The following is a 23220-nucleotide window of genomic DNA, read 5'->3' on the forward strand; positions in this document are numbered from 1 at the left end:
CAAACAGCCTCTTTCCTTTCCAAGACAGCCCCAGGGACACAAGGGAATGGCAGAGTTTATAATAAACTGAGTAAAGGAACAGACTATTGCTGGAGGAGATCCAGAGTTATAAAAGATTGTAGCAGAGGGGAGGAGGAGGAGGGAACAGGACATGATTTGTGTTTGTGTGTGAGGGGGTGGGTATAGTGGCTTCAGCAAGGCATTCCCCAAGCCCTGAAGACCTATGCTGGTTTTGGTGTGATTTTCTGCAGTGCATACCGTACTGTGTCAAACCTCACTTACTTTTTATTGTATCAATCATTCTCTTTATGCAGCAACACGAATCAGAGAACGCTTGCGGGTCCTGTTCTGAATGAGCTCCACTCTCTGCCAGCTCAGCCTAGTTACATTACTGTAACTTAGTCTGGGGGAGGGGAGAAAAAGGTTGCTGCTACTTTAAATATAATGCATTAAGAGGATGCTGGAAAAAGGCCTGCATGCTGTAATACCCAGCCATCTAGTTGGAAAAGCAGCCAGATGTAATACAAAAGAAGAAACACAGCCTCTTATGGATGCAGCACTAATTCATAAATCAGGTGAATCAGCTTAGGCAACTGCTGTGTTTTTATGCCTCTGCTGCATGGAGAACTGCATGTTGGATGCTTTTATTTGAAGTAATGGAACCAGATAATCCCTTGGACCAGGACAACTCCAATGGTAAGAAGTAGAAAACATAGAAAAGAGAGAGAGAGAAAAAAAAAAGGATAGTGTCTGAGTTACACATCCTACTTAAGGCACAGGATTAGGCATGTGTTTGTACTGTCTTCTGCATGGATCAATAGAAATGAATGTGATAATGTACTTCACATTATTTTAGAAATCACTGTTTACAGGGTTTGGAGATAAACATAGAGTAGGCTGATATGTACAGGGTGTAAGAAGCAATAATCAAGCAAAATTGGTGCTTTTCTCATTAGCCTGTCTCCTGGACAGTCTTTGCAGAAAGAAGAGGAGCCTACGCATTCTACGTTACGGAGTTTGGGGGTCTTTTTTGCCAATGAGAAAAGAATGTAACTTTATGCCTTATGTGCTGTCAAATGTAGCATTTAGAAGCAATTTCTTTATCTGCAGAAAGCTTTCCTAAAGGCAGTTACAGTGAGTAATTTACTTAGAAGGATAAATTTAGCTAAGGACCACATGAATTCACCCTGGAATTAAAGCCCATGGTTAAAATTGCAGCTATTCCCTGCATTTATAGCATTCCACATACTGATGTACTGGTATCCGGTCTGTTGGAAGGCTGATAAAAGGTATAAAATTGGAGTGAAAAGTTGTTTGTAATTGCAAGTCTTATTTATTCTCTGTTAGTAGATTGGATTGGCTGCATTGAGGACAACAGATTGTTTACACTCTTTTTAGACTAAATTGATTCTCAGCTCTTTAATAGGTGTTGGTGCTGTTCTGGATCCAGTTTTAAACCTATAAAATATTCTGCTTCCTACCTATATATGGTTCGAGGACTGGTTACAGATTGCCCACAACATATTCTCTGGAGATAATGTAGAGCTTCCAGTACAGCCTAACTGTGGTGGTAATACCACAGTAGCCCTAAAACTGGGTGGAAGGAATGTGGTTAAGGGAACGAGGTAATATTTAAAATATGTGAACAGTTGACTGGACAGATAAAAGTGGGCAGCACTGCTTTACTTTGGGCTCTGTGCCATGCTGAAGTTGAGTTGTCTAAAATAATCAAGGACAGATTTCAGTGTGGTTTCAAATGATAATATTTGCATGAAAAGATTAGAAAGGGAGAATCACACTTTTTACTTTCAATTTTCTGTTCTCTTTTTATGCAGTTATATTAAATAGTCTCTAGAGGAACAGCATCTGTCTCTAATGTCTTACATCTCCCCTTATATTACTAGGACATAGAACTGAATCCTTTTTTGTAGCAGGAAGTTTTTGGATTATCAGAGAAGTACATGCATATTTGGGGCTGATATTAACAAAGAGATCAACAAGTATTCTTGCCTGTCCCAACATTAGACCTGAACTTGAGGAATCACAAAGAGAATGTCTTGATTTTGTGGGAAATACGACTTTGGTTTCTCAAATGGGTTACGATGCCTCACTAAATTTAGAATGCGTATTTTAAGATACACATTTTTTTTCATCCTTTTCCCTACAGATGTGTAAAGTGTATTCTGTCACATTCTATAGAAACTTGTTTTCCTGTCGACTATTTGGATAAGAGGATATACACTGGAAATGTTCATAAATTGGAAAATTAGGGATAAGTAAGCACTCATGGTGCCAAGTACCAGAGAAGAATCTTCATTTGTTCTCCTTCCTAGCTGTGTAAATCCCCATCTTCCTTTTAGAATTTTTAAAATTACTTTGATTAAACTATCCCAGGGTAAAACCAATGGGTTAAACAATGTGTTGCTTAGAAGGTCAGTTGCATAAGATGCGCTGCTGGCACTGCAGGAGCAATACAGAGGACTTACAAATTCATCTATTCTGGTATGCCATACATTACTTCTGCATGAATTCGGTAAATAGGAAGTCTTCAAAAATATGCCAGCGCAGTGCTGGGAAGGAAAAATTTCTTCTTTGAGGAATTTTTCTGGTGTCCATCATTCTTGAAACAGCCCTTTTGTCCCTTTTATTATCAGACAGCTGCTGGACTGCTGTGAATGCCCTGGTAACTGTTGTGTTTACTGTATTGCTCATGTGACAAATACTAATGCCTTGGGAAGTGACCATAACTTGAAATTGCTATACTTCTTTCAGTAAAATGCCTTTTTTGCCTTCAAAAATGTCAAAGAAAAGTCCTTTTTCTTCTGATAGAATGAAAACTATTACTTCATTTTTGATCTGCCTGATGGTCTTTACTGGTTATCTACCTTATTTTAGAATCCAGTGGTACTTCATTTTTAGTTGCTTGTTACCTGCCCAGTGAATAGATCATTAATGATAGCAATAACTATTTTCAAGAATATGTGGCAATAATATTCTTTAGAATCTTTTTGCCTCCTGCAGTCCTGTCTTTTGCTTATAAAGCTGTATGAAATGAGTTAGAAGGACCATAGAGGAACAAGCAAGAATGAGGAGCTGTCTCTCTCATTTCTTAGATTTTTTTCTGAACAAATTAGACTGCTGGAATAATATCATAACCTGTGGGTGAACTGGTTATTGTATTTTTTCACTATGATTCTTCAGTGAGCTATATTACTTGCCCTACTTGAACACAAGTTTGATATATTGATATCCATTCTGAGGTTTGTAAAAAGAGACGGAAAGTTCTGTAACTTCTCTCTATGTGTTAGCTTCAGCATTTCTGCCTAGGCCGAGGGCTCACAAAAAGATGTAGGTTCTTATAAGGCTCTTAAAAACCATCATAGGACACCCCTCAATATTTTCTTTCTGTTTTCTGAAATGAATTTAAAGGAAGATTATTGTCACTTTATGATGGCTCACAGTTCTGACTTTTTGATGTGTTCTTTTTAATGTACTGGAATGGGTTTACTTTACTTCTTTTTGCAAAAAAACTTTTCTTGGAAGAAAAGTGCTGACGAATGTGCTGATTCCAAAACCATAACCCTAAATTACCCATTTCAGAGGGATGACATATTAGAGCTGCAGATTTCTCTTCTGTACCATAGCCACTTACAGTTAAAAGAGTAACAGCTCAGCAGTCTTTCACAAGTTGAAGATTTATATGATGTTGCATTTGTGTACAAAGTCTTGGGTGCAAAGTGTTTGAGAGTTGTGCATTCATTTTATCTTCTAATTGCTTAGATTACAGTTTATAAATCTATAGTGAATACTGGTATCACCTCTTGAGTTTAATCTGTTGTATGTCTTGATAATAATTCTTTGTGTATTAGTTTTAAGCTTTTAAAGGCACGGCATTTTTGATGGACATTTTGAATAATCTTGTAGACCAAATCTCAACTACTGGGTTTAGTAGAATCATATCCACCTACACAGTGAGTGAGTGTGAATCACGGATGCAAATTTTAGAGCACAGAGAGCTGGAATCAAACTCCTGTGCCTTGATATTGTAAGACTTGTGGCATATTTTTTTAAATCTCTGACATACCCAAGCAACCAGGCAAACTACATGAATGACAGCCGAGCCTGGCCTATATCTGCTATTGTTAATTAGGGCTCTTCAAGCAGTATACTAGGGCAGTAATGAAATCCTAGTCTCAGGGACACCTTGATGTGCATTAAATAACTCATTTGATTGAGAGGAAATGAGAAGCAAAGACTGGAAAAACAGAAATTGCTGCAGATGTATGTATGTGATATGTGGTATGATCATTTTATAAAGATGATTTGATGAACTCAGAGTGAACAAACATGAGACTAAAAATAGGGTAAACTGAGGCATAAAGAAATCTTTACAAGTACCTTTGTGAAGGTTCCAGAGGAAAAGCTTGGAACTAGGAATTTCACATTCAGGAAAAAATTCTATTGCAGAGGAGTGCAGCAGAGGTGGGTAATAGATGAGCTGATTGAGCATTTCTTCTTCAAAACCATCTTTTAGGCATTGGAGTGAGAGAGAAAGGAAGAAAATAGGAAAACAGCACTGATTTTAAGTGCAGTACTCTGGAAGCCCTACCTTTTAAATACAGGTACTACTAGAGGTGTTGTACAGTGAAGTTTAAGAAAGTACACTCCTCTTCATCTACTAGCAGCTGAGTTTGCAAAACTTGAAAGTATGTTGCTTACAATTTACCATTGTAAATAAGTTAACTTGTTCTGGAACAAAGCTTACTCTGATCTGAATTCCCCAAGTCTGTGGTAATTTGATCTGGATTCTATTTTAATAGAGGTATATTTTGTTGTTCATTGCCTGGAAATGACATTAAGTACCTCTTACAGGTGTTGCCAGTCTGGTGTGCTATCTGAGGAAGCAAAGATAGTATTATTGAGCACTTGTATTTGGCATGTCCCAGAGAAAATGAGATTCAGTGTGATTAGATGGGAAAGCAAGGTTTGATTTAGATGTGGTGTACAAAAAAGGATGAGGTATGAAAAGAGGAGAAAAATCTAGAAGAAAAAAAACTAGTTTGCTTGACATTTATACAGAATTTTTTTCCAAAGGGAAAAAGAATGTAGTGCGGTCTGAAAACAGCACAACACATATTTTTGTGCAACATTAAAATCAGTTCGTTTTTGCTATCTTTCTAATGGGGATGGGTCACTGTATATTGGCTTGTTCTGGTGGGCTTGCTCGGATTGCAAACAGCTCACCAGGATTTTTTGAAAGACAGAGCACTAATTCTTTCTTTATGTGAGCTCTGTTGAGCCGAAGAACTCAGTTTCTGTACATAGTGAATATTGGAAAGTTATGGGTTCTGGTGGTAGTAGTTTTTAAAAGTTAATTTCCTGTTATTGTCTGCAGGATTGAAGAAAAATGGTAATGAGTAGGTTCGCAATTAAAGATATTAAGCTATCATTAGATGATTAAGCAGTGCTATACTGCGGCCTGTGACACAGATCATTAAAAATTGATTTCTTCTTTTCTCTGCCTACCTCAACCAACATTTATATTGTTTGCTTCTGTTTATAAAGAATTCTTTGGATTTAATACATTGAAGAAAGAAGGTGTGCATTATTGCTAGAAATATTTATCCTAGACATTTGTGAGTAACCAAATTATTTAGCAAAGTGTGCCATTTCTTGATACTCCCTTACAGCAATAGCAAAGCCTGTTTTGATTAAAGAGCAGCTTTTAAAATCATACTTTTTCTTAGTGAATTTCAGTTTTCAAGGCTGACAATAGCAGAGGGTTATAAAGTGTTCAGGTACTTATGCATCATTCTTTTCTTCTTTGTTATAGTTCTTATGTCTATTTTCATGGCTTCTGACAAAGGAAAGGTACAGAAACATATGCTTGAGGGTAGGAGAAATGGAAAAGAGAAAGATAAATGACAGTATAATCCATAAAGAAGATTAACTCAGATTGATTTAATGATGAACTGTACATAAAAGCAGGAGGTGGTATTTTGGGTGGTTCCCCTTTTCTCTACATTGTGCTGTAGTGTTCTTCATTTTACTTACACTATATTCAGGTGCTAACTGTAACTAATAGGAAAGATGTGTTCTACTGAAAGTAAGACTTAAGGAGGTAATAAATTTCTCTGGAAAAAGAAAGTTCTGCATTTTAGATAGAAAAGACAATGTCACTAAAATAGTGACAGCTTCATCCCCCAAATAATATAAGGCTGCTGTTCCACATTGTTTGCTGAGCATCCTACAAGTTATATGACCAATATTGGACTTATTTCAAAGAAATTATAGAGATATGTGTCAGAGATCATTGTTTGGAAAATGGTCACAAATAATCTGCCTAAAACTGACAATATTTGTGTGACAAGTAGAGCAAATGTCACAGAGTTTAATATAGGTGGGAGGATGCAATTGGATTCTTCTATTGTCCCCAAAATTTCATTGGCAGCAGAGAGATTTATAGACAAATATCAGCACTCTGGTAATTTCAGTATAGTTTATAGTACGTGATGAAACAGAAAGATCCAGTATAGCTTTAGTGAAGTGTCCAACAGTATCATATATGCAGAAAGCTCCAAGGGAATAGGAGACCAAGGATTAACAAGATTATTATATAATGCTTTACAGAGTAGCTTTTACAATTTCCAAGTTTTTAATTGAATTATGAACAGCCTTTACATACAGTCCCTTCTTTTATCTTGTTAAGGATAGAGCCAGTCATAGAACAGACACACCATCAGATTATGAACATGCAGTAAAGGAGAACCATCAAGTAATGTTAGAGGTATAGAACATGATGTTCCATACTTGGACTTAGTGAAAATAGTTGAAGTAGCAGCTCAATTTTTTGATAATAAACTGAGGGATCTTTCATCTGTAAAAGAGAGCAATTCCAAAGCATGGCATTGTGGTGGGGTCCTCCATCTGTAAAATACAGTGCTGCTACAGTTCTGTCACAGAACATGCTACTGCACCAGCCTCCTATTGGAGAGAGAAATTCAGTATGATAAAATGGAATGGAAGAGTATACACCATTAATCCGTTCTTTCTTCTGTGATTACTGAAATCCATCCAGTGGACTTGATAACTGTTGATGTTAGTGAGATGTGTAGGCTGTGAGAGGATGCTACCTACAAAAATTCCTCGGAATGACGTTGCAGAAGTAGTGAAGACAAGAGATTTTAAATGTTTTGTTCATGCATTTGATTTGGAAGAGAGAAGACAAAGAATTTCATGGAAGTAGAGGTGATAAATTAAAATCTGACAAGTAACAACATATTAAGGTATGTATAGGTCAGCATTTTTTTATTTCATGCAGTTCTAGTGATAGACAACAGAAACTTGAGAAGCTGCAATAGAAATTGTGAGTTTTTATTGAGAGCTGAGACCTACATATTGACAAAAAGTCAACGGTTATTTTGAAGACCTTTAATCAAGTGTCATCATGATCACGTATGTGTAAGATACTCGACAGCAGCTTCCTGTTCCACTGGTGTCTAGAAAGATTGACAACAGCTGATGCTTTACATCTGTTTCTAAAAATGTAGTGTACACTGGGGATATAAAGAATAAATAGCTTCTTATCTTAAGACACTTCACTATAATATTCTTTATAGTGTTTGATTAGGATGTTTGCCAAGGAGGTTTCTCTGCATAAATGTGGTTATCGTGTCAGGTGGAGCATTATGGTAATAATATTTACATTTAGATGTGCTTCCCCTCTGAGATCTCTAAGGAACTAGCACACGTAAAAGACTTAATTGCAAAGCATCCTTACAGCTGATAAGGATTCTGGGGCCTTGCTAAGTGAGTCAGTGGCTGTGGCAGCTGCAGAGCTTAATCCAATTATCAAAAGCTGTCTGCAAAAATTAAGTTTCAAGAAATGTTTGTTTTCCTACCAAATCTAAGTATGCTGCTTTTTTTGTATTTTACACCTTTATATGCTTTTCTACGGGCAGTTGGGAATTTGATAGGCAGCTGCAGCAGATGTAATAACACAAACCATTGTTTTTTGTCATGCAGCTGTATGTATGGGGTTTTTAACTTAATGACACGCGTGGCTTATGTAACAAATGCTTTTCAGAGCAAGGGCGATACTTAGAACATTGCTGGTTCTTCTGCATGGTCGGAACTCTAGGAAGAAGTCAATACCGCTGAGTCTTGGTCCGGCAGTTAATCCAAGCTGGAGAAAACATGATGCTTGGTGCTTTGCAAGAAGGAAAATAGGATGCTAATAGTTCTCTTGTTGCAAAAGGAGAAAAGGATAGATATTTGACTTAAAATAATAAAAGACCAGTGTTCATGATATTTTACTGTTCTTGCAACTAGTCTTATATTTTTCAATGATGCAATTAAAGCGTTATTCACAGAAGGGAGAGTATCACTAAATAGTTTTTCACAGTTCATGTGTCAGATAGGAATGCAAAGGATCAATTTACAGCCACAGACAGAGATCTGAAAATGCCCAGGAGGACCTGGGAGAATGGTTCTCACCCCAAATAGCTTCACTTATTTAACTGATTCCACTTGGCTGACTGGTGTGTGTTTTCAGCAAACCCAGAGTTAATTTCTGAGTGGCAGCAATAGAGGCGTTGTATGTAGACTGCAGTGAAAGCAGGCATGGAACATCAAACACTGCTATCTCCATGCAGTATCTTCTGTTACAAGCCTAAAGAGAATTTCAGTATGTTTTGGAAGGCTCACTGTTGTGTTCCAGGGAGAAACCCTTCTGTGCTATGCAAATCTGTTTCCACAAGTAACTTTGCTTTGTTTAGCAGATCATCCTTTACTACTCAATTGCAGCTGTCAGAAGAAGCCAGGCATTGAGTTGTGCAGTTGTAAAAGTGGTCTTGAGATGAGTCAGTGGCAGTGATATACAAGCTAAGCAAAGCAGTTGGGAATAGTTTACTGGTTCTGTCTGGCCAGCTTTCGGTTAACAGTTCTACTTCACCTGGCAGCTGATAGTCTTTTTGATTCATTTTCTTCTTAGATATATTTCTTCTATTTTAATTTGGTAAACTTTTTACAACACCAGAGTAAATGCCAGTCAGTTTCAGAGAAACTGTTCTGAAGTCAACCATTCTTCTTTTTGTACCATTTACAACAGGATATTTAAATTTGTTCCTCGATCTTAAAAGTAATTCTGTATGTAGTTAGCACTAGATACATTGGCAGTTTCATTGAATTAACTGGAAAACATTTTTCTGGAAGAACACACATGCAGGACAGCTTTTTTTTTTTACCCTTTCAATGTTTATAGTTTTTAAAGCTTAAGAACTGATTATCTTACCTGCTGGGGAAAAAATGCAAAGATCTAATTCTTGTTGTGACTTCTAACTCAAAGTAAAGATTTGGAAAATGTAATTAGTGTTTGGAATTTAAGGGAAAAACAGGTGCATTCAACATGAAATCAATGCCCAGTACACTCAGGGTTGTTGAACTGACTGCCTGTGTCTCTGACTGAGAGGGAGGCGTGTTTTATTTTCCCTGCTTATTCATTTTCTGAGTCATTCATCTTGTGCTGTAGCTATTGAAAACTGTAACAGAGTCTGGGAAGCACTTGGCTTTTGAGTGCTGCCTCCTGATTGGACTCGGGAATGCTGCTGTAGGGAATAATGTGTGAATACCATCTGCTCCGAGGAGTTGGGAGTCTCAGTGAATTTTGCTTCTAGAGGCACCTTGAGGCAGGAATTACAGGCAAGAGGAACAGGCTTTCCTTTCCTCTTTCTTACTCAAACTTCTAGTTGTGGTTGGATTTCCTTTCTGTTTCCCTGTTAAACTTTGTTGTGCTTTGTTCAAGGACTGAGGTGCTTCTGCTGTAGATTTTGGGATTGTTTTTTTCCCTTCATGGGATTTTTGGGGGGATTCAGCATACGCACAAGATGGAGAAGTAAATCAACAAGTTTTGCAGCTGTTTATTGTGGCACTACAGACAACATGGAATGTCTGAGTTGGTTTGAGAAACTACTTCCAAAAATTTGACCTGCTCATAAAAAGGTAAGCAGTTAAGGACTTCTGAATTTCAGAGACTGACTCTTCACTTGCATAGAGGTTTTGTTTGGTTAGGGATGAATACTTCTCTTGTAAACATGCAGTTGCTGTGTAACAGTGCCTGAAAAGATCAAAGACTGTGCTATATCTCAGAATCTCTTTAATGACTCCCCCAAACATGAGTAGAATTGGAATGATGATTCTCTTTTGCTCATTTGTGTAGAAATTGTTTCAGAATAGGTATTTAAAACAAACTTTGTGCAATGTAAGTGGAATTATGATTTAAGACAGCATATACTTTGGGTTTGAATCTTTATAAATAAAAGCATTTTGACTCTTGTTTTCGTGATTATAGAATCACCCTTTTAGACTGGCATCTCAGGCTAAACATAGCTGTTTATCAGCAGTCTGGATTTGCAGTCAAATGGTGCATTCCACTTTCAGGCAGCAAGATGTAGTGTGTGAGCCCATTAAATCCTGCTCACTAATGACCTCCTGGTGTAGACTCAGTCACTAGACAGGAACTGTAGCCATCCCTTTAACCTTAAAACAACAGGCCTGACACTAACACATGTAGGCATGACTCTCTACCATTACTGTTATCACATACTTAACTTCTTGATGTTATTATTTCAAAATGTAATTATAATTTTTTGTGTAAGTTACATTTCAGCCGGTCACATCTGTGTGCACAAGGTGAAGTTAGCTAAGGGAGTGTATGAAATATTGATGTTTTACAGAATCTTAGCCTTCCTTCCACTTAGTCAGATTATGCAATGTTACTATCATCTGTACCAAGGAGTAGAAGTCTGCAAGCATTGATAATGCATATTTCTAAGACTTTGTTTGTGCTGAAGGCTTTCCTGTAATTTATTTTTGACAAATATCTGTTTTCTAGTTTTCTCTTCAGTGTTCATATTTTAATTTTAATTGTATTTAAACTAAGTGTGTTAGTTTCACAAAGCCCTATGTATTTTAAGAGAAATGTTTAGTGTCTGCAAATAGAGGAATTGGGGATTTATGTAACTGATACTTGATCTAACCTAAACTTTGCATATTTACTCAATTTTAAATAAACAAGAAAAGTTCTTACATCTAGCTTGCTTGCTTATACTCAAGCCTGTTGAACTCATGTTCTTTAAAATAGAGAAAAGAGCTACAGCTATCTGCAGTTTCATAAAAATAGGTTAATAATAAGATAACATTTCACTTAATCATTTTTGTGGGAAAATGTCAGATCTTCAAAAGTGACATTAATGACAAAAAACCTACTGTGGTGAAGCCCTAATCAGGAAAGTTGCTGCAAGCTAAAGATGGAATATGTGAGCCACACAGAGGTGCTACACTAATGCGGTCCATTGCCTGGCAGTCACTGTACCTACCTGGGATAGAGGAGATGCAGATGATGGTCTCATTATGCCTGGTACAAGCCAAGTTTGTCTCTCTCATTTTGTGGACACTAAAAAACTGTGAACTGGTAGGTCCCAGTTCAAGTGGGGGAACCCAGTAATCATCACATTTCTGGGAACAGAAAAATTATTTCTCATTCATTGTTGCTAATAATAATATATGCTCATCTAGGTCTTTTTTTTGGTGGAATTATATTGACAATGGTAGATTTCTCAGGGGTCCTTTTCTCAATGTCATTGTCACTGTACCAGACATCATGATTATAGTAAAGTGACAGGGGGAGTCAAATCTCTGAACACCACACTTTGAAGTGATGATCACTTCCATTCCAGACATAGTGGAAGGTTTTTTAGCTGTTGGCAATAGTGACTCAGTGTCGGCATTAGCTGGTAGTATCTGAGACAGTGAAATCAGAGCTGTGTAATCCAGATGTATGTACATATATACATTCAATCAAACACCAGCTGATTATACCAGTGCATTTATTTTTTGCTAAGAGTCTACTGGCTTTTTATATTTCTTCTTGATCAAACACAGGAGTTATCGGTCCTGTGTGAATACTGCTTGTATTGGTCTAACTCTGATACATGTTTTTGCATGGGGTAGAGTTTATTGTTCAAGAACTTGAATAATACAATACAAATAATCTGTAGAGGGTTAGTGCTGAATCCCTCAACAAAATTCTCCACAACTTAGTATTGATTAATGTATCTCTTTAATGTGATTCCATGCAGCTGCAAAACATTTTGTTGCCTGCCTGTTGCTAATGTGCTAGTGTGGTACTCAATACTGCAGTATTTGAAAGCCTTTCGGTCTCTAGTCCTCATGCCAGTTTTAATGCGTTACTGTTATTCTTTTCTTGTAAAAAGGAGCTGAATTAAAAGTGACTTCCCCAGCATCACACAGGAAGCTTTTATCAAATCAAGAAATTGTATTGGATCTTCTGTGTTCCTAATTAGCTCCTTAGCCATTCTTCTTGCCCATTGCTCTTCTTCCCTCTTCTCTTCCTTCCCTTCCTCCAAAAAATTAATTGCGGAAGAACATTTGTCATTTTCCTGTGGAGAGCATCATCCATCTGACATGTCCATATGAATTTGGAAAGTATCAGTCCTATTTTTTTCATCAGACTGGAGTGTTTGCTTCCTTATAAGATCACAAATTCTCGTTTTCAATATAAGAGAAAGTGTCTGCTTGCTAAAGTGGGAACTCTGAAAATGCAACAATGTTGTTGTGCATTTGCAGCTTAATATTCAGGAACCCCACACGGATTTCTTTCCTCTTTTCCTCCAGTGCAACTGTTCTTGCCTGACTTTGTTGTCAGATTTTCTTGGAGAGGTCACTGTCACTTAATTCATAAAGAAAGCGGCTTTCTCTGTCGTCCTTGGGGCCTGGTGTCTGTATCAGCAGATTTTTCAGTGAGCTGCAGCTTAAGATAGATCTGACCTGCCTACAATATAGGCTTCCCATTTGCAGACATGAGCCAGAGTGTTGAAATACTTCCATTAACATTAAAGTACTCAGCATGTGCTTGTGATAATTATTTCTATTACCTTTTTATATAAGCTACTGTTTCTTTGCCAAGAAGTGAATGTAAGAGGAACTATTTTTGTGTTCTTGGGAGTATTTTTGCTGGCTCTGAGCTCCTCTAGATAGATGCTGCCTTCTGCTGTGATGTCATCACTGGGGCTTGCCACTAGACTATAAAAATCAACAAACAAGATAAAATCAAGATACTTAAATAAAAAAAGGCTATCTTGCCTCCTTTTAGGTCAGATGTAAGCATAGAAGTCAGTGTTTTAAGTAGAAAAGGAACATGAAGAGAGAAGAACTTTAGAGAGATTGGGATAGTCTAGTGGCAAAGACAAGTAGACCAGAGAATTCCTGGTTTCTGTTTCAGGTTACGTGAAACACTGTTTTGGAGAACAGCCATAGGACTGAAAATCAGCAAAAGCACATTTGATCTGGAATTTCTTCATGGAAATGTTGAAAGTCCGTCTTTCTCTCAAGGTACTTAAATCCTCATCAGCTCCTCTCTCCCAGGAGACTCGGCTAACTACCATGATTGGGGGTGGATTACCCTTAGTTCCCCTGACCCTGGATCCGTAAACACTTTGCTTTGAACCATACGCAGTGAGTGGAACAGGGACTGAAAATGAGTAATTTCACCTTCCTTCAGTCTTCTGAGTTTTATCCTGAAAAAATTTAGACAGAGCTATATGGCAATTACGTGAATGGCCTTTGGGTGACTGTGATCAGATTTTTCTACTGAGTGAATTATTTGCCAAAAAATATTCAGCTAATTTCTTCTGTCTTTTTCCTCCAAACCAGTCCTTATAAATAGCAGTCTTTTACAAAGCTACAGTTTGTTACGCTTTGACTTTTATAATGTTTAAGGCAATGCTATTACCATAAGACATGAAAATAATAGCAACTTTTGAACTGCTAAAAGGATCTCAAGCAATGGTGACATTGCTTTGATTTTATTAGTTCAGCATTCAAGTCCTTAGAGTTTATGCTTTAAACTAGTTAACTACTACGTTTAAATCAAACTTGGTTAGAACTGTAGTGTTTTTATTTGTTGTTTTTGGTAATTTGCTAAAAGATACAGTGCATTGTATTGAAAATTAACCCCAAAACCTATCCTGTACTTGCTGTTGGCCTTCTGTGTTTGCCTGGCTGCCCTTGATGTGTTTGGCATTGGTAGAAGCGGAAGGCTGCTATCTGAACTCTAAATGCTGTCTGGGTGTTGTGCTGAGAGTTACTATAGAAGAATAACCACAGAACCACATTAGTGATGCTAGTAACCATGAGCTGAAGACTTGCACCTCCTTTATAAGCTAGAATTAATTTAGGCTTCGGGGTGCTTTTTTCTGAGGCTCTCATTACCGGAGAGTCTCAGTTGGCAAACTGCTGTGGTGACTTTGCCGTATGGGCCTTCTACAGGCCAAGAATGAAGCAGAAACAGCCAAGAGTAATTTGATAAAAAGGTTAAACCTGAAGTGCACTATAGAATGTAAAGCTATTAAAGGCAAGATTCTTTAATATTTGAAATAACAAATCTCTGTAGATATTACTTACATAATGCATACATATGTTTATATATATGTGTGTGTGTATACATGCTTATATATCAAATAATAAGGAAATCTACAACAACGAATAGTATAACAGAGGTCCATGTAATAATAGTGCAAATTTTCTGGGTTTTCTTGCTGAAGTCCTGTACAGTCCTTTTACCTTCTGATCCTGATCTCAGCAGCTTCAAAGCAGGACAAGAGATTTCCTTGTTTTCATATTACGATTTTTACTTAATGTAGCACAGAGTTGAAGGCAAAGAATATATTCACTGGAAATGAGTCTCATACTTTGTTCTTCAATCGCATGTCTAATAGAACTAAGATCAGATAGTTTTTGGATAGTGTAGAAGAACTGAACTCCTGAAGTTAAATCAGAGGCCAAAGATAGGTACCTTTAGAAAGAGAAGTGTTTGAAGAGAGTAGTATTTGAAATGTCCATAATACCTTTCACTGAAAAAGGAGGATGTGGTTTAGATTAGGACAGTATGTTTTTCAAACTGCAGCATATGAAATGCCTACGGCTGTTTTTATAGATTATCACAGAAGAATTTCATGATAGGATTAATTGGAGAAATTGTGATAATTATTAATAGGATTAAAAAGAAATGGAGAATGCTGATAACATATACAAGGCCAGTCCTTTTCATACAGTTTATGTGGGTGAACTCATGGAGGAAAGTAAGAGGAAGCAAATCTATTCTTAAAGAATTCCTCACAGATTCATATCTTAGTGTGTATGGTTTCTTCAGTTTCCTTACAGCTTTATCTGCTTGGCTTTATTTCTAAAAGCAAAGAAAAGAATGCCCAAATCCATACTCCTCAAAAGAAGAGTAACTGCTAGGTATCAGAAGATAACAGGAACCTTCCTCCTGAGAGTGCTGAATAGTATTGTAGATGTGGAAATTATAGAATAAGAGGATGTTCCAACAGCAAGATTTTCAAGGCAGTGAAAATTAATTTTTTTTTAAGGATGGAAGGAAGAGAATCAAGAGTCAAATTTTCAAGCCATAGAGCTTATAAAAACTCCCTGGTTTTAAAAGCACGGTGTTCAGACTGCTCCACAGATAGGAAGAAGCAGTTTCCTTTAGGGAATAACCAACACAAGTTTGTTTTAGTCTTGAGCTTCATGACAACAAGCTTTACCTCCCTTTGTAAGGGGTCGCCAGCACAAGTAGGCCATTCAGGTTTTAGAAAGCACTTACAAATTAGAATCATAGAATATGTAAGTTTGGAAGGGACCTCTGGAGAGCCCCCTCATGGGGGCTGCCCTTAGCAGTGAAGACTGAAGCAAAGAAGGCATTCAGTAATTCTGCCTTCCCTGTATCCCTTGTCACCAGGGCCTCCGCCCCATTCAGTAGCGGGCCCACGTTTTCCCTAGTCCTCCTCTTGCTGCTGATATATTTGAAGAAGCCCTTCCTGTTCTCCTTAACATCCCTTGCCAGACTCAATTCCAAATTCATTTAACAAGGTGAGGCTTTCTTCCCTCATATTTTAAGCCTGAAGTAAACTTGAGGTAGAAAATACAAACTTTTGTTGAGCTTCATCCACCATTATGTCAATACCATAACAGTCCAAGAAAGAATATGCCAGATTCTCTCATTTTATGTTGTTAGCGATGAAAAGAGAGCAGACACCAGAGGAAGTTCACGTCTCCAGTACTATATTTTAGTATTTTTGGTCAAGAAGGTCAAAAAGAGATTTGTCAGACACCAAGAACTAGGCATTCTGATATGTGGGTGCTGCCTTTGGCTGTCCTCCAGCTCTTTCCAAACTCTTCTGGTACCTCTTCCTGGTCTACTTTGTCACCATTAGCCCTTCTCCCTCCTTTGGCAACAGTAGCACAAATGATGATTGCAGTAGCGCAGAAGGTATTGAGCTTTTTCTTTCTTTCTTTTCTTTCTTTTTTTCCTTTTTTTTTTTTTGGGGGGGGGGGGGGTATTTAGCCCTGTCTGTAGAGATGTCCTTCTGATCCTACTCTTGTTTTGGTTTAAAGGAATAACTATTAATTAAAATAAAATGTAATTCAGTTATGTTAAGGTTGTATTTGTGTCAGATTTCCTGTTTATATGTGGAATTTCCACAGCTAAGCATTTGTGGCTGCAAAATAACTGTAAATAGGCACCTTAACTTTGCATCCTGATAGGCATGGTAGCAAAAAGCCAAGACATACCTGCAGAAATATAGATACAAACTGTGAATACAAGGCATTTTTATTTGCAAAGGTATCTTTTTGCTTTGTTTTTATGGCTGTAGGAAAATTTGGATGGATAAAGAGGACAGTAATTTCTGTGGTACTACTATAGAATTTTCCATATATAGATGTGTCATAAGGTTTTGGATAAGCTTACCTTGGTTTCTTACAGGCCTTTTGATTTACTTTCTGACTTTATGACCTCAGACATTTGATGCTTATAAAAGAGAAATAGGGAAAATTTTTTTAACCCCTATCCCCAATGTTTTGTAGCGGATGAGATTCCTGTCCAGCACTCGTTGCAGTTGCTGTCACTCACACTCCACTTTTTACGATGTGCAGTGGAGTACTACTAACTTTGTGCTAGTGTAAATGAGAGAAGAATGAAGGCTTCTGCATTCTGTATTTCGGTGCATCTTTCCATGGCATTGACCACAGATATAACAGAAAGAAACAAAATCGTAGAACGCTAATGATCAAAGCTGTCTTTCTGAATACCGCTGCTCAGCGCTTTGCGGACATCCAGACCACCCAAAGCTTGTGAGGAAAGGTGTGCTATTCCAGCTCCTTTCTCTGCTATTGCTAGGTTTACTGCCACAGAGGAACAGTCCGGATGCAGACCTATCTCACACGTGTATATAAATGTCTCAACAGTTACGCCTCTGAGAAGAGTTACTGTGCAGCTGATTGGCACTAGGCCTTGTGGACTAGTGTAAAATGAATGAGAAAAGATTTTTTGTTGTTGTTGTTCTCTCCCCTCCTCATGTCTGAAGTCCAAATGTCAAAGAGTGGAGGAGGAATAAATGGGTGTTCAGCCTTATTCAGTATTCAGTCTTGAGCATAACTGTCCTACAAACCATCTGCCTGGAGAGTATCTTAAAAATGCACTCTACACGTGTTTTTCAGGAGAAGGAGCACTATAAAGTGACCAGAATTAAAAGTAGTTGTGGAACCGCTGAGTTTAAGTGATTAGATTCCAATATATAAATACTTCATATTTGTGAAATAAGTCAGCTAAGTGTAGTGATTTTTTTTTTAATTTTACGTGTGACTTTACCTGAGCCCTTTCCTCCTCTTGTGTGTGTACATTTTACATGCTCAATCATTTTTAATAAGTGATTCTGAAGTCCTTGGTTTGCATGCATTCAATTTAACTCCTCTTTGATAACAGGAATCATGATCTTGAGGGGAAGCAATTATTGTGTTGACTGACTCTTGATACTGATTACGTTGCCAAACACAAGAATACTATCTACAAAAACGAAACTGGTCAAACACCTGTGAACTTCTGCAAAGTCTGTTGTTACTCAGAGTTATATGCAGTTCTAATCTTTATTTTCTTAAAACACTGGAACATTCTTTCTCTGATGAAGGAAACCACTCTCCCGTTAGCTGTTTGGAAAGGTATTACCATTTTGTGTAGAATGACAAATAAAATTTTTTTTTTTTTTTTTTTTACTGTCCTTAACCAAGATGGGTGAGTGCAGGTCCTTAACAGAATGGAAAAATTATATTTTCTTCTGTCCTTTATGAAGCAAATGTTCATAGAAATTAAGTTCCAAAATTTGTAATGATTGCATTTTTTTCTAGCCTCTTTCACATTTCAGTGTTTTTAATTAAATTTAGAATTTATCTAATAATATGCTCTGATTTCTTCAAATTGAAAACGTTTATACACAAAGTCCGGTCATGCTTTAGGAAGTGCAGCACATAATTTTACTTGATACAATTCAAACTGAAGATGTTCTGTGTTGTAAACTTACGAATGTTATAGCAATTTATAAATTATGCAGAGTCCTTACTGGCTAAGGTATATATGTTTTTGAAAATACTAGTGTTTTGTCAGTAAATCATTTCAATTGAGTCTTCACATTTTAGTATCATGTTCAGTATCATGAATCCCACATCAAGAGATATTCTTAAATATTTAAAGCTAATTATGTATGTACATATTTTGATGTAAGAGGTGAAATGTAAATCAAAAACTAACACACAGAAACATATTCCCAGTTGGATTATAATTAAATTCCTCCTACTGTAAAAGAATTTGCATCCAAGTATAAAGTAACATATGGATATTTTGAAAGTTCTGTAACGTTTAAGGGTTAAATGTCCATCTCCTACAGATGTTGTGGATATGTTCTGTTCTCTAGAGGCCTTGCAAGGAACAGGACTTCTCTGTATCCTGATCTGTAATTAATTAAGCCCTAATTTTCAGCTAGTAAATGGGTAGATGTGCATCTTAATAGAAATGTTACTAAATTTTCTACTTCTGTCTTTTTCAGGGAGCACTGAAAATTGTCAACCCTTCACTATCTGTTTCTTCTTTCACTACTCGAAAACTTTCCTGAGGGATTTTATCTCATTCTGTGAATTGCTTAGTGCATTTAGGCTAACTTCTACTGGCTGGGGTTCTTAGTAAGTAGAGCTGGTCTCAGTAAATCGCCGTGGCTTTGTAAAGTCTGGAGTTCCAGTCACAGCGGTTCCAAGGAGGGAGAGGAAATAGGAATCTGAGAGCTTTGCCAGCTTGGTGAAGAGCAAAGGCAACAGTCAGAAGAGAGAAGTTTGAATAGAGAAATCTGGAATAGAATATTGTGGATATCATTCTCATATATATATTCTCTTATATTTCATCTGTAGAGGTGGAACAATGTCTTCTTATGGTTGAAAGTGACAGAATTTTACTGAATTTTTCAGCTTCCTTTGTCAAGCTTTTCCCTCAGTATAACAATACAGAGTACAAAACCGTTTTTGTAGCAACAGAGAAACAGAGATCTAGCTGCAGTAATTTAGCCCAGTGATACTGGAGCGAGTTACTTAGCATCTGTCTCTGATAACTGTAGTTGATCACAGCCTTGCTTTCCTGAGCAGTAAAATTCACACCTCAAATTTAAATCTCCATTTGACATTGATTCAGACTAGTACGGAGTACATTTATATCATTCATGGCTTTATTCCTGTAATGATTTCAGATAACTAGTATCCATTAAAGTTTAAGGTAGTAAGCTTATTTTATTGACTTATTTAGCAGAAAACTAGCTTTAAACATTCTTGCTATCACTACTACCTAGTGCACAGCAAATTTATTCTCTTGTTATTTTTATGGTAAGTGTGCCTCAGTATTGAAATCAATATTGAGACTTTTACTAATGGTGATCCATGTGGTGTGATGACAGAACTATTTTGCAAACTGCCCTGATCAGGATATCAGGATAACTTGGAAATCTTTTCTGGGTTTGGGGTTTTTTTTTTTTCCCCTTTTTTCAGTTGCTGCTTTGTATCATAAGCCATATGATGCCTTTGGTAACAGTCATCAAGTTTTACCGCCGTCACTATAATCTGTTCACTGCTGTCAACCATCTGCATCACTGCACATGTTCTATAGAAACTGAAAAGACAAGTGCATAGTTAATTTTAGGTAGCACATCACTCCTGTTAATGGAGTTTTGTGTGCTAAGTATTTGTGTTGTGTGATGTTCATACAAAGAATCTTTTGTAAACCGTAAAAAATTGATACACAAGTAGATTTCATGATGGCTTAAAGTCTATGATAACAGGTATCACTGGCCAGGCTGCAAAATGCCTGAATCTTTACTCTTGACAATATCGTGCAGAAGTCTGGCCACTCAGTGTTATAATCTCTAACCAGAAGATTTTCATTTCATGGAATCTGAATTTGACATCACCTGAATACAGAAGTCAGGTGAAGGGTCTGTAAGTGGTTCCTGTTCGCAGTCACAGGCACTCGCTGTATACACCTTATGAAGTGCCATGAACAGCAAAGGAAGCACAGAGCACCCTCTGTACTGCAGTGAAGTATGAAATATTCTTAACTGATTAAAGAGAAACCTGAGCAAAAAGAGTGGAGAAATGCTACTCTGTAAAATACTGGATTAGCATTTATATAAGCCTGTGATATTTTTGCTTCTGGTTCTAGGAAAAGCAAGCCTGTGCGAAGACAGATGGAGGAAAGCAGTTACATAGATAACAAGGGAGTCTATGTCCTGTATCCTAATCCTGTCTATATGTTGTTTTGTTCTGTGGCTTTAGGCAAGTCATTTACCCTTCCTTTCTTCTCTTTATCCATCCATAAATAGAGTTGTCAGGTATGCTACCTAGCTGGGATTTCCTGTCCTTCACCTTCAAATCCTGTGAATTTTTAAAAGCATATGGAATATTACTTTTGCTGTGCTTCTGTTATACTTTAATACAGAACCTAGGTTGAAATATGGGATCACTTCACAGACAGTGACCTCCCCTGCTGTGTTCCCCTAACCTCCCTCCTTTCTTCAGAAGTGCCCTTGGGGTAGTACAGGCAAAGGTCAAAGAAGATCCCGTGTTGTGGGACAGGCACAAATACGGCTTCTGAAAGAAAACATCTGTCAACTCTTGCTCTAAGGCAGGGATAACATACCTGATGTGCAAGATCTGCATTCATGAGAGTTGTCAAATCTTTTGCCATTAGGTACCAGGTGTTGTAGGAAACCCCCAAAATTTACACACAGTGATACTTTATATTACCTGTTGCTTCTTAGGAGTATTGAGTGCTCAGCAGGCACTATCTTACTTGAATAGTGCAGAAGAATTTGCCACTAATATAAGTATAATATACTTATATTTTACTAATAAAGTATATTAGAGAAGGGCTAAAGCTAAATATTTTTGAAAACTACCCCCAAAGAACCTAGAGAGGAACCTATATCTCTTACTATAATTTTTTTTTTTATTTTTAAGGTAGAACAATCGTAAGGCACTGATTCAGAGATAAGGCCATCATCTTGAAAGCAAAATTATGACCACTTCATTTAGGCTTCATCTGAGTGGTCAGGATTGGTGCCTAAGATGACATCTGTGTATAGCAAGATTTTCATCATATTTTTCAATCATTAGGTAGAGCTGAAAAGGTTCACAGAATTAAAATAATGTGTTTTATATTTCTTGATCATACTGCTCTAACCTTTATATTATTGACACACAACAGGTAAGTTAAATTTTTAAATGAATGTTCACTGAAACACTATATTTTTATATGTCCCCAATTTTTTTTCTTCAGAGAGAATCTGTTTAAAATTACACAGTCAACCATTCTTCATCTTCTGAATGTCTCTCTGATTAGCATAATTTATAGCTAGTTCTTGTGAAAGATGAATGCTGTACCCAGGTGATTGCAAAAAGGTCTGCTGATCTTGGTTTTATAAATATTATTCTGAGTCTAGCTTTGTGAATGTAATTTATGTAACATGAGTGAGTGCCTTGCAGAGTTCTTTAAATGCGAAGACCACACACTGTGTAATCTTTGGAGCCAACTCTCATCTTGGCTTTGCTTTTCTTAGCAAAAAAATTAACAACTCCATGATTATAAGGTTTAACTAATGCTTTATCTCTGCAACTGGAATCTTCTCACACAAGACTGTTCAACCCACATTCTAAATCCTGCCCTCATGATCTATCACAATTTGCCTCAGAGAACTGGAAAACTAATTTAATGGTAGCTCAGCAGACCAAATATGTTCTTAGTGAGGTATTGCAGGAAAATACTGGTAGATAAAGATCTTTGAGACTGTCTCTAACAATTAAAAAATACCTCCAAACTGTCCTCGTCACATAATTGTTTTCATCCACAGCTAGGAAGCACTCCAGAAATGGAGCAAGAATTCTGCTCTAAGCATACAAAGCAGTAACTAAAGGTCAGCAAGATTAATGGAGTTGCCTGTGGCCATACAGGTTATTTGTTGAAGATACAGGCAAGGTCTCAAGGCTGCCATCTCATGCTTGGGCCTGCTATGAAGTCCATGCCTGCCCCAAGCTGGTGCTGCCAGTGACCAGGCTAGAAAATTAATTCTGCTAAGAAAATTTTGTTTTCAGCATGCAGCTGTTGTGGCTGCTGAATGGTTCTTGTCCTTGTTGGATTTGCTTCTTTCTCATGTGTTTTCCTCCTACATGGATGTAGTGCTGCCAAAAGGGCTGGACTATTGCTAGCAAGTTTTAAATACCCTGGTCAGAAGTTGGTGGAAGCCTCTGTGAGTTGTGTTTGTACTTCTCTAAAAAAGCTCGTGGCTTGTTCTAGCCTCTCTTACGACAGAAGGCATTTTGAAAGGGGAGGAGAGCGCAGGTAGCCTGCCCTCAGAGCCATGCCTCAGCTTGTCAGAGGAAGCAGGAAAAGCATAGCATGGTCTAAAATTTCCTAGAAACCTGGTGTGATTTAGTTGTATCTTGAAGAAAATTTCAAGAGAACTGCCAAGATGAAAACATGTACACCTGTCCTCTGGACAAAAATGTGAATATTTCATAAAGATGAGAGTTAAGGAGAAGCTTAAATCCTTACTGAGGGATGAGGGCAAATAGGTTTCTTTTCCAGCTATTAATGATAGAAGCCTAGGATTTTCCTTGTTTAAATAGGAGTGGAAATGCCTAGAAATCCCTGGAGAATTCCATTCTAACACTACAAATTCAAAAGATTTGGATCCCAATCTGGAATATTTGGGTCATTTGGCTGAATCTCCAAAACTGACTTTTTCTTCTATCACAAATCCAGTCAGGGAGTTAAAA

The 23220-nt window shown here is 37.3% G+C and overlaps 1 protein-coding gene across 1 annotated transcript in view; it reads left to right on the plus strand.

The window, feature by feature from the left end:
- Positions 1–501: 501 nt before the first annotated feature.
- DAB2IP (DAB2 interacting protein) overlaps positions 502–23220 on the plus strand; it is a 216169-nt gene continuing 193450 nt past the window's right edge. Inside the window, exon 1 of the mRNA XM_062591355.1 lies at positions 502–696. Coding sequence (XP_062447339.1) covers positions 639–696 — 58 coding nt within the window. The 5' untranslated portion in view covers positions 502–638. The remainder of the gene's footprint in view (positions 697–23220) is intronic.

Source organism: Rhea pennata, chromosome 18 (assembly GCF_028389875.1).
Source record: "Rhea pennata isolate bPtePen1 chromosome 18, bPtePen1.pri, whole genome shotgun sequence".
Taxonomy (NCBI): domain Eukaryota; kingdom Metazoa; phylum Chordata; class Aves; order Rheiformes; family Rheidae; genus Rhea; species Rhea pennata.